At 35.9% G+C, this 19,699-nt stretch overlaps 1 protein-coding gene across 2 annotated transcripts; it reads left to right on the top strand.

The window, feature by feature from the left end:
• The first annotated feature begins 17,169 nt into the window (after positions 1-17,169).
• LOC142543130 (scarecrow-like protein 3) lies at positions 17,170-19,276 on the top strand. Of its 2 annotated transcripts, none has more exons than XM_075650183.1 (2): positions 17,170-17,532; positions 17,672-19,276. In XM_075650183.1, the coding sequence occupies exon 2, from the start codon at positions 17,741-17,743 to the stop codon at positions 19,148-19,150; it is 1,410 nt and encodes a 469-aa protein (XP_075506298.1). In that variant the 5' UTR covers positions 17,170-17,532; positions 17,672-17,740; the 3' UTR covers positions 19,151-19,276. The 2 variants fall into 2 exon arrangements, with proteins under 2 accessions (XP_075506298.1, XP_075506297.1); XM_075650182.1 differs by having other exon boundaries at positions 17,172-17,532; positions 17,690-19,276.
• Positions 19,277-19,699: the final 423 nt, after the last annotated feature.

Below are 19,699 nucleotides of genomic sequence, written 5' to 3'. Positions count from 1 at the left end.
TGGAAAGCGGTAAAGCATGACCAGGGACCAATCCATCCGTTAAAGCATGAATGGGGATCTCATGTATGTGGCAGTGGATTTTCCCTGTCAGCGCAGTACTGTGGTTTAGTCTGATCAGGGCGAATTTATGTATGAGTCAATTGCTTTGAAACATGCATCTACGCAAAATTATAAAGTTTATGTATGTTCAAGTATGCAAGCATGTTTAAGAAAAGTTTCACGTTATGGCACGTCTATGTAATGTATGTAAGATCAAGCTTTTTCACGCAAGTTAAAGTTCAAGTATGTATGTTCTATTTTAAAGTTGCATGTGATTTTATTACGTATTACTTGCTACTTCCAGTTTATACGTGTTGAGTCTTTAGACTCACTAGACTTGATCGATGCAGGTGAGGATGCATTTGAGGAGACGAGAGGTGGGGACCAAGGAGCTGGCTTGGACTGAGCAGGAGGCTAGATCCGAGGACCACCCAGTTTTTAAGAGTTTATGAAATGTTCAAAATACTCTGATTTATGTTACTGATTATTAGATTTTAAACAAGTACTTTTGGCAAACTTTATTTTTGAGATCTTAGGTTGCAACTATGTTGGGATGAACAGTTGTTTTCTCGAATTTTGAAGGTTTACGATTTATTTTAAGAAAATTTTTAATTTTTCCGCGAATTTTAATTTTAAGTAGTTAAAAGTACGGTACGTTACAATATTTGAGTGGTGGTCTGTGTGTGTGTGTGTGTGAGAACCGATCTCTGAAAACAACCCGAAAGGTCTTCTCACACACTAAGGGAGATAAGCTTCTATACTAAGCTGATATATCTTGAATTGTTCCCTCGACTGGGCCGATTGCTTCTTTGTAAGCTGTTATGAAATAAGCGTGCCTCTCTTTGTTTCTCCACTCTTCCTTGTTTTTCTTTGTTGATGGTCTTGGTCTGTATTTATAGCAGCAATGCGGCCGTACATCAAGACTCATCACATGTGATCGTTGCAGTTTGAATGCGTTCCTTGAAATTTGTGTCTCGACTTTTCCGACAGTCATTCTGGAACATTTTGTCTTTAAGCTTTGTTGCGAATTCCATCATTGTACTATTGATATACATTTGCTTTCGTTCTTTTGTGCACAGCTGGATTTCATTGAATAAGCTTGTCGAGTTCTACAACTAATTGGTTCTAACTGATGTTCTGAACTGGTCAGTTGCAACTGATCTTCAGTTGGGCTGGTGAAATCAGTTGACTCGTCAGTTGAACCGATTTCACTCTTTCAATTGAACTACTCAGTTGGGCTCTTCATCAGTTGAACAGTTCATCAGCTGGCCGGGCTTCTGAATGTCTTATGCTGAATCTCCTATCAACTGGACAATCAGTTGAACTGATTTTGATACTTCAGTTGTACTGGTTCAGTTCGATCAATCATTTGGCATTTTCAGTTTGCTCCTCGATAGCTTCAGTTTTGGCTTGATAACTGATCAGTTTCAGTCCTGCGCACTTAAGTAAAATCATTAGTAACAAAATAACAAGTTTTGTTAACATCAAAATCAAGTACGACTGCGAATATGAAATGTTCCAACAATTATTTTTTTCATATTTAAATATATATTTATCACTATCTTAATCTGACCTCTTTCGCTACTTGTCTATTCTTTAATGATCCATTGAAACAATCTGTTCAAGGATGTTAGTCTTAACAGCCTAAAAATTGTTAAAACATCTCGTTTTTTAAGAAAACATTTTATAGAGCTTGAACCCTCCCCCACTTCCCCCTCTCTAAACTCTATTTTGATCCCAATAAGGGGTATCAAAGTAGGTTTTCCTTGAACTTTGATGTTTATATATTCGATAAGACATCTTTTAATATGATCTCAATATTCTCAAAAGAAGATTATGACAATTGGAAAATACAAATGCATGAATATCTAGTTGCTAAAGATAATGACATGTGATATGTCATCAGTGACGGTCCGATAAAGATTCTGGAAAAAAAATACAGAAGTTGTAGTCACCAAAAGTGCACCACAAATGGTCGAAAAGCATTAGTTAGAATAGACCGCTGATTACAAGAAAAAAACTAACCTTGAAAACGTAGCTAAGGACATTCTTTACAAGAACCTTGACAATAATATATTTAACAAAATAAATAAATATTTCATGGCAAAATATACATGGGAGAAGTTAAGCCAACTTTGCAAATTCAATTATCAAACCCAAGAAAACAAGCTGATTGTTGCAATCCAGAAGTTTGACAATGTAAAGATGAAGTCCAATGAGACTCTCAATGAGTTTGATGAATACTTTAGCAGTATTGTTATTGAACTAGCATGACTTGGTAAAGAATAATCTAACAGTGAACTTGCTTTGAAGGTAATGAGAGCATTTCCCAGATAATGGGATTTGAAGACTGTGACTATGAGGGAGTCTATGGATCTTAGCAAGCTCAAAGCTGCACAAAATACTATTATCTCAAAGTATAAAAGAATTTCGGAATTATCTGAATAAGTCAAAACAAAAAGCAAAAACCTTCAAGATAAGTCAAACAATTATAGATGTTCATAGTGAAAGGAACTTAATAGTATAATGGGTCAATCTGGCGGTTGAGAATGATGACATGTGAAGAGTGTTCGAACCAACTATCAATGAGAATAAATGGTTGACGATATTAGTCATCTTTTGGAACAAGTCTTCTGCCTCTATTGAGAGACAATGCCGCAGTTGTGATTAATCAAGAAGGAACAAATTCAAATTTGAAAATATTTTTCTGAGTCTCCAACAATTATTCCAATAATTACATATTCGATTTGACCGAAACAGAGGAGGATACACGTTACACCGCAATTTCGAGATGAAAGAATTGCAAAAACTAGTATGAGACAAAACTGGACTAGAGTTTGGTAAAAATGAGTGTAGTACTTCTGAGTCGTGTCTAGATAATGGCAAGTCTAATTATAAAATGTCTGATCTGGCACAATACATGAACATGGTCAGCCAGAAGCCCGACCCAAACGGAATGTAAATATTGAGAATAACGTCAAACATAGAGGTTTAAGTTAAATCGAACCAAAGAGTTCTAAGTCCAACCGAACATATCTTAAATGCAGTTAAAATCAAGATAGTTCTAACGACTCGAATTGGTCTCGCATGAAAACCAGTCCAACCAAACATTACTCTGTGAAGGGAATGTCTAGTTGTTACAAAAATAGTAGACCTGCTTAAAAGCGATACAGACTGAATGAGAATGATGAATGGCATAAACAACATATGTGAGAAAGAAAACACATCACACCTTCACCGGTTTATGCACGGGCTTGCACTCTTTTGGATACGCACACGAATAAGCCAATTAGACTAATTCAAGTGTGGGTCCAGAAGAGGTTAATCCATTTAGGACTCAATTGGTTTTGGGTCCCAAAATTCTTGTTAATTGACTGCAGGCATCAAAGAAAAATATTATCAAAGAATCAATATAGTTTTTTGATAGTGGATGTTGAAGACACATGACATGTGACATCAAGATGTTGTTCGAAGATAATTGATTATATGTGTTATAAGGACTATTATTAACCAACTATGTGACAACGGTTACTCTGTTGAGTTTCACGAACACAGATGCATGTTTAAATCAGCTAATGGAGATGTTATTTAACCAGACTAAGAGAAAAACACCTATAAAGTAAGTTGTAATGATGACAAACTTGTTTCTCCTACGTTTTTTGTTGTTTTGCATGGTAGTAAAAGTGGCTATGACATAAACGACTCAATCACTTAAATTTCAAATATATTGTCAGCTTGATTAAGAAAAAACTGGTCTTGGGACTACCTAACATTGATTTAATTAATGATAAATTTTGTTCTGCATGTCAGTTACATAAATAGATCATATCAACATTCAAGAACAAATGAAAAAACTCATTTGTTTGCTAAGAACTTCTTCACATTGATCTCTTTGGTCCAATACCTATAATGAGCCTAGGAGAAAATAAGTATACAATGATGATTGTCAATTATTTTTCAAGATTTCATGGGTAATCTTCCTGAGTTCAAAAGATCAGACCATTGCCCAACTAATCAAGATTCTCAAACGGTTACAAAATGAGAGAAGCACAATGGTGGATAGGATAAGGAGTGACAGAGGATCTGAATTCATCAAAAGACTTCTTACAACCTATTTGGAAGATAATGTTATTGAGCATGAGCTTTCAGCTGCTAGATCACCTCAGTAAAATGTAGTTGCTGAGAGAAGGAACATAACACTAAAAGAAACGGCTCGAACTATGCTAGTTGAATCTAGTATCTCTTAGAAGTTTTGGGAAGAAGTTAAGAACAATGAATGCCACACACAGAACAGATCAATGATGAATAAGAATCATGAGAAAAATCCGTATGAGATTTGGACTAGCAAATAGTCCGATATTTCATATTCGCATATTCGATTATAAGTGTTTTATTTACAACAATGGTAAAACTTATTTAACCGATTTTGATGTATAATCTTATACTAGTATATTTTTAGGATAATCTTCTGTTAGCAAAGCTCATAGAGTTTATAATAATCGAACTTTAACCATAAAAGAGTTAGTGCATGTTGTATTTGATGACTCATCTATCTGTCGAGACAAAAATAGTAGCAATATACATAAATTGATTAATATATTAGATGTTACTAACCTTGATTCGATTGATTCAAGCAGTGACCAAGAGATAGATTTAAGAAGAATGGCTTAATCATACCCGGAGCAAGTCCAACTATCTATGAAGAACCTGAACATTATCAAGATGCTGAAGAAGTTGAGCCGGTGATTAATCACCAGCCCGAAATTTGTCAAGAGGATGATATTGAATATTTGCACAATGCAAATCTAGATATGCAACAACAAGATCCAAATCAATTTGGACCAAGTCTCCGGTGGAATAAAAATCATCCACTCGAGCTGGTCATCAGTAATCTGACCGCTTTTCTAGGAATTAGAAAACAATTTATATATGAATTCTCATGCGGATTGTTATTTCAACTTGAACATAAGAAAATAGATGAAGCCTTAAGAGACTCTTATTGGATAGATTCAATGCAAGAAGAACTTAACCAATTTGAGAGAAGTAAAGTTTGGCATATAATTCCCCAACCAGCTAATGAACATGTTATTGGAAGTAGATGGATATTTAGGAATAAAACAGATGAGAGTGTATCAATAATAACAAATAAAGAGAGATTAGTTTGCACAAGGGTATAGACGGGAAGAATGAATAGATTTTGATGAATCTTTTGCTCATATAGCTAGACTTGATGCAGTTATAATATATCCTGATTATGTTGTCTTTAAGAACTTTAAGGTTTATTTAATGGATGTTATTTAGCATTTCCTAACTAGTTGTTAAATGAATAAATATATGTTGAATAGCCTCATGGTTTTGTTAGTCATATTTCATCACATATTTGTTAATAAACTTGAAAAGGCATTGTATGGTCTAAAACAAACTCTTCATACATGATATGATACATTGTATAAATTATCGCTTGACTATGATTTCGAAAATGGAATAGGATAAAACCTTATTTAAATTTGTTAAACGTGATCATGCTTTACTTGTTCAAATTTATGTCAATGAAATAATTTTTTGTTCAGCTAATCCAAAGCTATGTGAGAGATTCTCCAAGATGATGCGAGAAATATTGAAATATGCAAGATGGAAGAACTAACATTCTTTCTTGAGTTGCAATTCAAACGACTAGAAAATGACATCTTCATTGGCCGGACTAAGTACTCAAAATATTTATTCAAAAAGTTTGGCATAGAGAATTGCCCAGTTTCTACGACCCTTATTAGTTCATCAATCAAGCTAGATAAAGATGAATGGTGAAAATAAATGGTTATTATAATATACAAAGGATTAATATGATCACTTCTATATCTGATCGCCAACCGTCCAGATTTCATGCTTGTTGTATGTTTATGTGCTCATTTTCAAGTTAATCCTAAACAATCTCAGTATATAGCAGATAAAAGCATTCTAAATATCTTAAGGGCACTCCATGTATGGGTCTTTGGTATCCCAAAAACTCACGTCTTAACCTTATTGGCTATTCAGATACAGATTATGCAGGTTGCAAGATTGATAGGAAGAGCACCAGTTGATCATGTCAGTTCTTGGGAGATAGAATGATATCCTGGTTTAGTAAGAAGCAAACATCAATTGCTACATCAACATCCGAAGCAGAATACCTAACCGCTGGGAGTTGCTATACACAACTATTATGGATTGAATACCAATTAAGAGATTGTGAAATTCAAGTCCCTGAGTACCCAATATTTTGTGACAATAAAAGTGCAATAAAAATCAACTACAATCCTATGTTAGATTCTCGGACCAAACACATCAATATTAGACATCGTTTCATCCAAAATCATGTAATGAAAAAGGGATATCCAACTAGAGCACATTTCAACGGATCAACAAGCCGTGGATATTTTCATTATACTACTACCCAACGCTAAATTTTCTTATTTTCGTAATATTCTTAGTTAATTTGATTTAAATTAGTGCATATATTAGGGGTAATAAAAGTCGAGTTGATAAAACAATTAATCAAACTAGTATACAATTTCAAACGCTCTAGTCCGAAGTTGTGAAAGCTTGATTTTATCATATGCTCTGATTGTTTACTCTTGAAGCGCAATAATCATTTTAACTGTCCAAAATTTTGTTATTTTGGACCTTTTCAAAATTTGATTAATTATTTCATATTTATTATTCTAACGGTTATTATCCATTTTCAAAATGTATTTATTTTTATTCGAATATATGAACCACCTGAATTCACTTTTGACTTTACATATTTTCAAATTTTAGCCAGTGACGTACAGACAGATTGACTAGCATGTCTATCAAATAGGATCGTATATATATTTCATGTTCATCAACTCAAACTTTTTTCGATTACTTGAAACTCTTATTTCTTTTTTGTATCATGCATTCTTGTGTTCCCTATCTCTGGGTTTCCCTTTTTGCATCAACTACGCAGAAGAAGGATCTAAAGTTGATATATAGAATGTTGGCATAAATTTTTAGCAAGTTATTTTTGGCTAAAGCGGGGGCTTTTCGAAAAGATTTCCAACGAGAAATTTCTGGCCATGGCAACCATTGCCTCGAATATCAAAATTTTCTGACATCATTTTCAATATCTTCATAGCCATGTTAAGAAAGAAAGCCTAATCTCCAGGGTTTTCCATCCCACCGTGCTATCTCCTAGAGCAACTCAAATTCAATCTAGTAGGTTGCCTCTAAGCTCAACAAGGTCAAGTTGTAAGATTGGAATACTATGGAGGCTTATATCAAGAAGAATATTCCAACCGGTGAGAAACTTTTTGCCATTAAAATTGAAAAAGGCGAAGAAGTAAAGAAGAAGAAGGAATCAAAGAAGCCGATTGGTAAGGCTAAGGCCCCAATTAAAGAGACCAAAAGGAAGTTGGTTCTCTTATCTGATGCTGAGGATGACAAGAGAAGATCACACACAATCAAATTTTTAGTGAGAGTAAGAAAATTGGGGAGCCTAAGGAAAAGACTGCCAAACAAACAGACAAGGCTGAGAAGCCCAGTATAAAGAAGTGAAGAAATAGAGAGTGAGCGAAAAGCTCAAGTCGTAGTATTGTAAAACTGAATAAAGAATACAAAGCAAATATGTTTATATAGCTAGGATAAACACAAGAATAATAAAATGACTAATCTACCCTTGAGAGCTAACAATAATATATTCTAACATCCCCCTCAAACTCACGATGCTACAGCTAAAAGCATAGAGAGTTTGTCGGACAAAAAACGAAAGCGCGAAGCGGAATGTGCCTTGGTAAACATATCAGCTATCTGGAGAATAGAAGGAACGAAAGGTAACGTGATGGTGCCAAGCTGGAGATGATGACGAGTGACATGACAATCGATCTCAATGTACTTTGTCCTCTCATGAAAAACTGAATTACGCGCAATCTGAATTGCACTCTGATTATCACAATATAACGGAGTAGGATGACAAAGTATGATACTGAAATCCGCAAGAAACCAACGTAACCAAACAATCTTGCAAGTAGTTGTAGTCATAGCACGATACTCGGCTTCAGTAGAAGATCTAAAGATAACAACTTGTTTCTTACTTTTCCAAGAGATAAGAGAATCTCCAAGAAAAATACAGAAGCCAGTGGTTGACTTACGATCTGTGGGATCGCCAGCCCAGTCAGGATCAGAGTATGCACGCAGCTCTAAGGAGGAAGTAGAAGAAAACAAAAGACTTTGAAACTGAGTTCCCCGAAGATACCTGAGAATGCGAAGAACAGCAGCCCAATGAACTGTAGTTGTTGCAGTGACAAACTGACTTACTACATGAACAGCATGCGCAATATCTGGACGAGTCACAATGAGATAAACCAAGCTGCCAACAATAGTACGGTATAAGCTAGGATCTGGCAAAGGAGGTCCATCTGATAGAGAGTACCGAGCATTGGTCTCAAGAGGAGTATCAACTATCCTGTTATCAGTTAGACGTGCACGGTCAAACAGATCTGCTATGTACTTTGACTAGGATAAAAGATAACCTTTTGGAGAATGGGCAACCTCAATTCCTAGAAAGTAACATAGCAAACCTAAATCCTTCATAGCAAAGCAGCGAGCTAACTCAGACTTCAAAGCCTCAATACCATCAATATCATCACCAGTGATTATCATGTCATTAACATATAAAGACAGAAGTATACGACCTGAACGAGTACACTTGACAAATAATGCGGAATCATGATGACTAGGAATAAACCCAAGCTAAGTAATCACTATAGAAAATTTCTCAAACCAAGCAAGAAGAGCTTGTTTGAGACCATAAAGAGCCTTACGAAGTCTACAAACTTCACTAGGTTGGTGAGCAACACCAGGAGGAGGAGCTATAAAAACTTCTTCATGAAGATCACCATTCAAGAAAGCATTCTTGACATCCATCTGAGAGATTTTCCATCGACGAACAGAAGCAACAGCAATTAGAGTACGAACTGTCGTCATTTTAGCAACGGGGGCAAATGTTTCCTCATAATCCATGCCATGCTTCTGAGAGTAACTTTTAGCAACAAGACGAGCTTTGTAGCATTCAATAGATCCATCAGATTTGGTCTTGATCTTGTAGACCCAATGAGAGCCAATAGTGTGTTTTCCTGGTGGCAACAGAACCAAATCCCATGTATGAGTCTGATGAAGAGCAGTCAGTTCCTCAGCCATAGCCTTCTGCCAAAGTGGATTACCAACAGCTTCGCTATAGGATAAAGGCTCAGAGAGACGATGAACAGAGGCAACAAATGAAGCGAAAGAGCGAGAATAACACGAGTAAGCAGAATCAGGTAGTCGAGTAGACTTACGAACCCGAGTGGACTGACGGAGTGGAGGATTATCCGCGATGACAGGAGATGATTGGGTTGTCGTAGGGGGATTTGGAGGAGCAGGAGTCTCGGGTGTGGTCGTGTGCAAAGTCTCGTCGGTGTCGGATGTGAAAGGGTCAATACGAATAAGAACTGCATGTGTCATATTATGCGAACTAACAGGTATAGAAAAGAATGGAACATGTTCAAGAAACACAACATGACGAGAGACATACAGATTTTGACTAATTGGATCAAAACAACGATACCCTTTTTGACCAATACCTTAACCCAGGAAAACACACAGAGCAGAGCGTGGAGAACAAAACAGGCACAACCAAAAACACGCAATGAAGAGTAATCAGGAGCATGACCATACAATTTTTCAAAGGGTGACAAACCTGAATTGTGTGAAGTTGGAATTCTATTGATCACGTGAACAGTAGTAAGAATTTCTTCAGCCCAAAATGCACTAGGAACATTAGAAGACGGTAAGAAAGAGCGAACTGTTTCAACAATATGTCTATGTTTTCTTTCGGCAGCATCATTTTGTTCAGGCGTTTCTCTACACGAGATAAACTCAACAATAACGAGTGCAATCATCAATAAAAGAAACATAATATCTCGACCTCCCTTTCGTGGGAACAGAAGATGGTCCCCACACATCTGAATGAACAAGATCAAAAGGAGTAGGAGAAAAAGATAAACTTTTATAAAAAGGTAATGCCGAAAATTTTGCCAGTTTACAACCACTACAATCAGAAATATCATGACTTTTCAAAGTTCCTAGTGCTCCTGTAGACGCTAAAAAATTCAAACGAGACGCGAAAACGTGTCCTAGACGATTATGCCATAAATAAAAAACAGAAGACGACTGACTCAAGCGAAAAAAAGAGAGATCCACACTAGATGCTGCAACATCTGGTACTCTGAGATATTCCAAAACATAAAGTCCCCCCTGTCTACGGCCTGTCCCAATCAGCCTCTGGGATCGCGGGTCATGCACATAACAATTTGAAGAAGAAAAGTATACTAAGTATCCAGACTCACATAATTGACTTACCGAAACAATATTAAGTGTAAGATTGGGAATATAGTATACATCGGGAAGAGATAAACAACACGTAACAAGAGAACCAACGCCTATTAATGGCATCAGTGTACCATCAGCAGTCACAATTTCAATGGAAGAATTGTGAGACAAAGAAGCAAAGGATGACAAATCAAGAGACATATGATGAGATGCTCCAGAATCCAAGACCCAGATGGACGAAGATATACCTGAAGTGCCAGAGGATGACAAACCTATATGTGAAGAAGCTGACATAGCATGAGGCTGTGAAGCGAGGAACTGTTGAAACTGCTCAAACAATACGGATCCAAAGAGGATGCAGCAACTGCATTGTTAGACTGAGGTGGTCGATATGTCCACTGGTTTGATGGATTACTAGGTTTCTATGGAGTGTTCTGAGATGGCTGCTGCTGCTGCTGCTGCTGCTACTGCTGTGGTTTCCATGGAGTGTTCAAGATGGCTGATGCTGCTGCTGTGGTTTCCATGGAGTGTTGTGTGGTCGTTGTGGTTGTTGTTGCAGCTGCACTTTTCCTTTACTCAACAATAGTGGACATTGAGCTTTCCAGTGCCCCTTCTCTTTACAAAAAGCACACTCATCTTGAGAAACCTTCGTATTTGACCTGTTTTGGTGATTAGCTTGAGGTCGTTGAGGAGCTGCAAAGATTTATGATGTAGTCGGGATTGTCCCTTTGTCAACGTGAGACTTAAGACGAATCTCTTCAGCTAACAATTCACTTACAACCGAGTCAACAGAAGGAAGAGGGTTGCGATGAAGAATCGTCCCACGCAGACCCTCAAAATCATTCCGAAGTGCCATCAAAAACTGTACCAAGCGCTGTTCTTCTCTCCGAGCAATATAAGGTGAGAATGCTCGCAATTCTGCAGATTCTGCTAATGCCAATTGATCCCAGAGTGTCGACATGGCAGAATAAAAATCTTGGATACTCATATCTTTCTGCTGAAGGGCACGAATATCTGTCTCCAATTGATATTGTTTGGCAAAATTAGATTGTGTGTACAAGAGTGCCAGATGATCCCAAACCTCCTTAGCAGTCTCGTATTTTGCCAATTGAGCACCTATTGAGTGCGCAACAGAATTATTAATCCACGTAATAATCTTCGAACTATCTGCCTCCCAAACATCCAATGACACAGCATAATCAGGGTTCGTCTGGTCTGTAGGCTTGTCTCGCACACCTGTGACGTAGCCCCACATCGATTTCCCCCACAAGAAATTTTTCATAACATAACCCCAATACGAATAATTTTTTCCATCAAATTGAACACTAATCGACTGAAGAGAATCATCTTTACCAGTAGCCATGATGCCAAAACCAAACAAAACCGATCGAATAAAACAGAACACAATGCAGAGAAGAAATCGATTACCAAAGAGAAACTATACGAACGAAAAGTTGTACGAACACAGCAGCAAAGTTGTATGATCCGCGAAAGCTGTGGATGAGATTAACAGTTCTTCTCTACGATTGACAGATCCATAAGATGAAGGCTCTGATACCATGAAGAAATAGAGAGTGAGCGAAAAGGTCAAGTCGTAGTATTGTAAAACTGAATAAAAAAATACAAAGAAAATCTGTTTATATAGCTAGGGTAAACACAAGAATAATAAAATGACTAATATACCCTTGAGAGCTAACAATAATATATTCTAACAAGAAGATCAAGCTGATCAAACATGTCCATGAACCAATACGACCGGCTCCAATTTCATTCCTTCCAGTTTCAAGTCTAAAAGGCATATCTATAACTGAATCAGAGAAGACTTTTTACCAGTTCGACTTGCCCCTTATTGAACTGAATACTAAAGGAAAGGAACTCCTTGTAGTGGAAGCCAAAATGTCAACTTTAAAGCCGCCATTAATCTCACAATGGAGCAAGCGAACCAGATTGAAAATTAGAAAATGGATGAGTTTTACTGATGGGTGGATTTTGGACTGTTGTCCAAGACTCTATTTGACCATCCCATGCCCCTAATGATCGCCATTTCCCAATCCGTTCATGATATTGAAGTCAAGAGATATGCTTGTGAGAACCCGAATTTCCAGCATTTCAGCGGCAATGCAAAACTCCAACAGAAGTTAATATTTCCAGCAGCTAGCAATATTCAGTAGCAAAGGAAAAATTCCAGCAGAAGCTAACAAGTCCAGCATCAAGCTAATATTTCAGAAGTTGATATTTTCCAGTTCCAGCAGATAGAATCCAGCAGCAGAAGAATAAGATTCCAGCAGACAGTTACTAATTCAACTCATGACTTGTAACTGAAGCATTCAAAATGGAATAAAGGCTGTTAATTGCAGATTATGGCCATTAATAAGGAGTCTAACAGTCAGATTTTGGCCTATAAATAACATCTTCAAGTCTCTGAATTGGTGTTACACAAATCTTGAGATTATTACTTAAATTTTCGAGCTAAGAGAGTGCCTTGTTCGAGCTGTAAAATCCAGTAGCGAGAGCAACCAGATTTCCAGTAGACTTCAACCGAAACTCTAGCAAGTTACTGTAAGTGGGCTTATGTATAAATATCTTGAAATCAGTTTGATAATTCTGTTTTAAAGCACAGTTTCTGTATGTTTGATTTCTGATATATGATTTTGAAGCACTGAAACTCCCTAGTTTACTAATGATAGGAATATATATTCTGAACATTTCTGAATTCTGATTCTGATTCTGGCCTCACCCTTTAGAGGAGAGAACATATAGGGGGCTGATATCAGTTTAGCCATGAAATTCACTAACGTGCTCAGTGCTTACTAATTCTGATTTCTGTTCTGAAACCTGTGATTTCTGAATTCTGATTTCTGTTCTGAAAATACGAGTTTTCTGTATATTACTGTTTCTGTTGAAAATGATTTCGAAAATTGGGAGTTATTCTCGTCCCTGCTTACTGAGTGACTACCATATCACTCACCCACCAAACCCATCTCAGATAAGAACGAGGAAGAAAAGTTAGAAGAAGAAGAGCAGATTCAATTTTGTGGCTGGTGATGAAGATCGTTTTTCTCAGTTCTGATTTATATTTTATAGTCCGCTGCATCTGTTCAGACATTGTATTTCTGGTTTTACATTTCCGCTGTAAAACATTATTAATTGAGTTGTATCAGACATTGAATATTCAGTATTATGAATAAAAGACTGGTTTCTGAATTATGTACTTTCTGAGGCTTGTTGTTTTCGAATGTAAATTTGAGAGCAACGCCGGTGTCAACCAACCCCCTCCCGGGGCGTGACAGTGCTTACCAAGTGATGTTCAATAGCTTCAATGCTCAAGTAATCAAGAATCTAAACACCATGGAGTTCCAAGTTAGCACATCCACTGCTGCTCAATCGCAGATTAAAATTCAAGTCGTCACCGTAGATGGAGCATTGGCATCTCAAATCACTTGAACCCAAATCAATATGGATGCAAAATTGAAAATCCAGGTGACTCATGTTCGATAGTATATGGATGAATGGTTTGATACTTTGGGCGGCTAGTTACAAGAAATTCTAGAATATATGCAATGTGGAGATGCCAAAAATGGAAAGGTGGTGGGTGGACTACAAGAAGATTATAAATAATCTAAGAGAGCTGAAGAAAAAAGAACGGGAAAAGGATAGAAGGAATAAAGGAGGTAGCAAAAAAGGTTCGAGTCATATATGTTAGATTTTTATTTTTTCTGTAGGTGGACTTGGACACAATTTTCTGAACATGTACAATGAAATTTCATTTTCTAAGGAAATTATTTTTTTTAACTCATTGTTTTTAATGTTCTTGTAATATTTGTATAGACTTGCAGCTTGATTTTGTCATCACAAAAAATTGAAAATTAAATATCGATCTTAAGTTTGGTGATTGACAAAATAACAGCATCAAACTGTTTCAAAAAACAGTCGTTATATTATATTTATTTCAAGTTTCCGACCACTAATACAAAGCCCAGCCGCTCCAACGTATGATTCTTTACAAGTGGCATATCATATGTATTCTGAACAGGCATATTAAATGTAAATCATTATTATCCCATTGTTGGTGAGAAATGAGCAAATCAACTGAAGATACATTACTTCCAACCAGTCTGAAGACTACCAGGTAAGTATGTGACCAATGATTACCCACTCAGAACCTGCGGTACATAGGTTGCCCATATAACATAATTTACAAGTTATAATGTGTTAGTTTGGAGTTTACTCAATGCACACAGAAAATAATGACTTTTGATTCCACGTTATAAAAAAAATCCATTGTCTCCATCTTAAAAAAAACATCCAACTACACTAAATAAAGTAAGAACCTTGGTAACGAAGTCTATTTTTTTTTCTTTGAAAACTTTTAATGCCATTTTAAAGAAGAAAAAATCTGCAATTATATGTGAAAATATTTAAAACTATTTTAAAAATCCATATTTTTAATTTATTACATTTTTATTAATTTTTTGTACTTATTTTTTCTATCTTATTCTGTGTTGTAAAAATTAAATTATTATATATAAATCTAGAATAAATCTCTTGTGAGACGGTCTCACGAATCTCTATCTGTGAGACGGGGTCAACCCTACCGATATTCACAATAAAAAGTAATACTCTTAGCATAAAAAGTAATATTTTTTCATGGATGACCAAAATAAGAGATATGTCTCACCAAATACGACTCGTGAGATCGTCTCACACAAATTTTTGTCAGTAAATATATACTTTATTAATTGTTTCGCTCACAAAATGCGTGTACTAAAGTAATGGTAATTACGTCATGGATTCTTTAGGCAAATGGTAAATTTGAGAGTTGGGGACCTCAAGAACCATGAGACCCTGTATTCAAATTCTACTTTTATAGGTAGTGTCCCACCCCATGGTTAAAAAATTTAAAATGTTTGTAATTACTAATATATACATCATTCAGTTTTTTTATACCTAAATTGATTATCAAACTGGTTTAGTTTAAAGTCCGACTGAGACCGAAAAACCGTTATATTATATAAAATAATAATATAATATAATAAATAACATATTTTATTTAAAGATCTTTTGATATATATAAATAATAAAAAAGATATATTTATCCAAATTTAAAATCTAAACAACATACATATAAGTTTAAAATAATATTTCTATTAAATTTTAAAACATAAATAATATTTTTAACATAGTTCAAAATTCACTTTAAATTTGATGATCTAATATTACTAAAATAATATTTTTAATAAAATTAAAATCCAAATAAACATGAGTAGTCTCTTGTGAGACAGTCTCACATATCTTTATCTGTGAGACTGGTCAACCATGTCGATATTCACAATAAAAAGTAATACTCTTAGCATAAAAAATATATTTTTTCATAATAATCCAAATAAGAGATATGTTTCACAAAATACGTCCCATGAGACCGTCTCACTACAGTTTCTACCAATAAGCATATATGTGTATATATATATAAACTAAACTTGAAATATAAGAAATATTTTTTTTCAAAGTAAATAAAAAGTAAAATGTTTTTTAAAAAAAATTAATAATAGAGGAACCGGTCGGACTAGTTCTTAGGAGGTTTACCATCCAAGACCGGTCCGATCGGTTCAGACCGATTTGACCATAAAAACAATTTATAAAATTATTTTGGATCGGATCTATGATCAGTTCTCATTTAAACTTATTTAAACCGGATCTATACACCCAATTTACTTAATTTAATCCTTAGAAATTGAGTATAAGAGCACCCGCATTGGTGGGTGTTATAACACCCATCATCTCATCAAAAATCGTAGAGTCCACATGCCACATACACATTACATTAACACATCTATTCTCTCACATTCATTTTAACATTCACACTCATTATTTGTAGGTCCCGCTGTCCACTCATTCATCTTATTCTTACTTTAAATTAAATAAATTCAATTTCAAATTTTTTAAGAAATTTAAATTATTATTATTTTATATTAATAATAATATGTTTTTATATATTCAGTACGTAAAATAATTTAATTTTATGAGTGTCACTTATTTAAAATTAAAAATTTATTATAAACCTAAAATAAAACGGTACAACATATAATAATAAATAACACTTGCATAAAAATAAAAGAAAATAAATTAAACTTAAGAGAAGATGCAAAATACTAATTCAATGATTGTTGTTGTATTGTGACCAAATATGTTCAACTAAGTCGGCACGAAGTTGGTGATGCACATGAGTGTCACGTATTTCGAAATTTGTTCGGAGATATTCATGAAATCCTCGGTTTGAGTCCTGGACGGATTGTGCGGGTCCGTCACCTTCATCGTTGTACCAATTTGTCACGTGAACCGTCGCTAAATATCCAATTTTATTAAAAAAATAAACGAACAGATGAGCGTTCATAAAATATAAATATAATTAAAATAATTTAAAACACGTGAGGTCCGCGTGTCAGCAAATCAGCGACGGCGACGTTTTTTGAAAAAACGTCACTAATTGTCCAACTTTTTAAAAAAAATAAACTGACACAGGGGCGTTCAATCTTTGAACGCCTCATACCCTCTCTCCTAACGCCCACTCACAATGGAGAGGGGTGTATCCCATTGTGGGTGCCCTGATATAAAATACCTAAATCTACATTAATAGAAAAGATGAATTTACCCAGAGACTAGCTGTCGCTGTCACACGAGACACCTATTTCCCTCTCATTTGAGGAGAAAATGACAAGTGATATCCTAGACACAGAATGAGAACAAATTTCAAGACAGTCCCTCTTTAACTTTATGTGTAGAGAAAACAAGTGAAAAGGGGCACTTGTTCACACAAATTCCATATTCTTTCAACAAGCAAAAGGACACCAAATCCCTCACGACAAAAACTCATGTCACGTATGGTAGACAACCGGGCTATGTTGTACCAACAAAAAATGACAAATTTTGGCATAGTTAACCAAGTTCTCCAAGATTGACTCATCTCGTCATCCTCAGCCTTAAATTGAACCATACCCTTCTCTATTTACCGGCCCTCTCTTGATAAGTTGGAGAAAATCTAGTCTATTTGTGGGGATTCTCTTGGGGCTTTTTGTGGGATTTTGATGAATTGGAAAACCCAGAAAGGAAATTAGAATCTTGGTGTGGTTGGTGAGTTCTTGTGTACTCATTATGTTTTGGCCTAATATATCTATGTTCTATTTTCTCTGTGTGATTAAGTTCTGGAACTATTGATAGATTCTTGATTGGTTTCATGTGATTGTTTTGGGAATTGTTGAGCGTGTTGTAGTTTGTTTGTAATTTCCAGGAAAAGATCTGTTCTTGCTGCTGATTTCCTGGGAGTTTTAATTCAAATAATATGTTACAAGAAGATGGATCATCGTCTGTAACTTCATCACCGCTTCAAATGTTTCCTATGATGTCTTTATCACCTGGTCTTATGTCACCATATCCATGGCTTAAGGATCTGAAACCTGAAGAAAGGGGACTTTATTTAATCCATCTGTTGGTCACTTGTGCAAATCATGTGTCGACGGGAAGTCTTGAAAATGCAAACATAGCCCTTGATCAAATTTCTCATCTTGCATCGCTGGATGGTGATACTATGCAGCGGATTGCGTCTTATTTTTCCGAGGCTCTTGCCGACCGGATCCTTAGAACCTGGCCTGGTGTTTACAAGGCCTTTCGCTCGACTAGAATCTCCGTTGTTTCTGAGGAAATTCTTGTGAAAAAGATGTTTTTCGAGTTCTTGCCATTTGTTAAAGTGGCTTTTGTGATCAGTAATCAAGCGATTGTCGAAGCAATGGAGGGGGAAAAGATGGTCCATGTTATCGATTTGAGTGTGACCGAACCGGCACAGTGGTGTGCCCTTATTCGAGATTTGAGTGCACGGCCAGAAGGTCCGCCTCATTTGAGGATTACTGGGATTCATCAACAAAAGGAGATGCTTGAACAGATGGCCCATATATTAACCGAAGAGGCGGAAAAGTTAGATATACCTTTTCAATTCAACCCTATTGTTAGTAAACTAGAAAATCTTGATGTCGAAAAGTTGCCCGTCAAAACAGGGGAGGCTCTAGCTATTAGTTCAGTGATGCGGTTGCATTCTCTTTTGGCCTCAGATAACGAGCTTAAGAAAAAGTCTCCCTCTACGCCTATGAATGTGATTGGTATCCACTTGCAAAGAATAGCACAAATGAACCAAGGTACCTTAGGTGAATTGCTGGAGAAAGATATGGTTAATGGATATAGTCCAAGTACCGACTCATCCTCGTCCTCACCTATATCTTCAACTGGTTCATCAAATATCGACACTTTTCTTAATGCCATATGGGGTCTTTCTCCGAAAGTTTTGGTGGTGACAGAACAAGATTCAGATCACAATGGGAAATCCCTCATGGAAAGGTTGTCTGAGTCTTTATACTTCTATGCTGCACTGTTCGATTGCTTGGAGTCGGCTTTACCTAGAGCATCTTTGGAAAGATTAAGGATGGAAAAGATGTTAGGCGAGGAGATTAAGAATGTTATAGCGTGCGAGGGTATGGAGAGAAAAGAAAGACATGAAAAGCACGAGAAATGGAATCAAAGATTTGAACATGGTGGTTTTGCCAGTGTTCCTTTGAGCTATTACGCGATGCTGCAAGCGAAAAAATTGCTGCAAAGTTATAGTTGTGACGGCTATAAGATCAAAGAAGAAAATGGCAGCGTTGTGATCTGCTGGCAGGATCGACCCCTTCTCTCCGTATCGGCTTGGAGGTTTAAGAGGTGAAATCTTGATAGAATATCCGCTCCGTGTTTATCTTCGTTTTGAAGTTTGTAGGGGAGATGCTTGATTCTGCAGATGTAAAAATCTTTAGTAACTCAATGTTCAACTTTCATATCAACTCTTTGTTCATTTCTGTGTTTGAAATGTTTAATTTGCGATGAACTCAATGTTATAGGATGTAAACTTACCCTTACCGGCATGTGGCTTGTCTGGTTTCATACATATCTTCTTATACTGCGACAAGCACGGTAAATTATGAGTTCTGGTTTAAAAAAAAAAGGATTTAATGTATTTATTTTGAATACATAACTTGAATTTTACCGGTAAAAGTTTCTTTTCATTTGAGGTGAGATGATTCCCTTACATTATCTTAGGGGGTGTATATCTTGTTTGTTTACGGTTATTAAATAACAGATTTTGGTGGAATTTGATGCACATATTTCTATAGATTTTTAGATTTAGCTTACATGACTTTTACTTATATTTGTAAATTTTTTCATAAAACTTTATAGATTTTATAACTTAATATTGTGATTTTTTTTAAATTTTTTT

Source organism: Primulina tabacum, chromosome 4, assembly GCF_025594145.1.
Source record: "Primulina tabacum isolate GXHZ01 chromosome 4, ASM2559414v2, whole genome shotgun sequence".
Taxonomy (NCBI): domain Eukaryota; kingdom Viridiplantae; phylum Streptophyta; class Magnoliopsida; order Lamiales; family Gesneriaceae; genus Primulina; species Primulina tabacum.
This window is presented reverse-complemented; position numbering and strand designations above follow the sequence as displayed.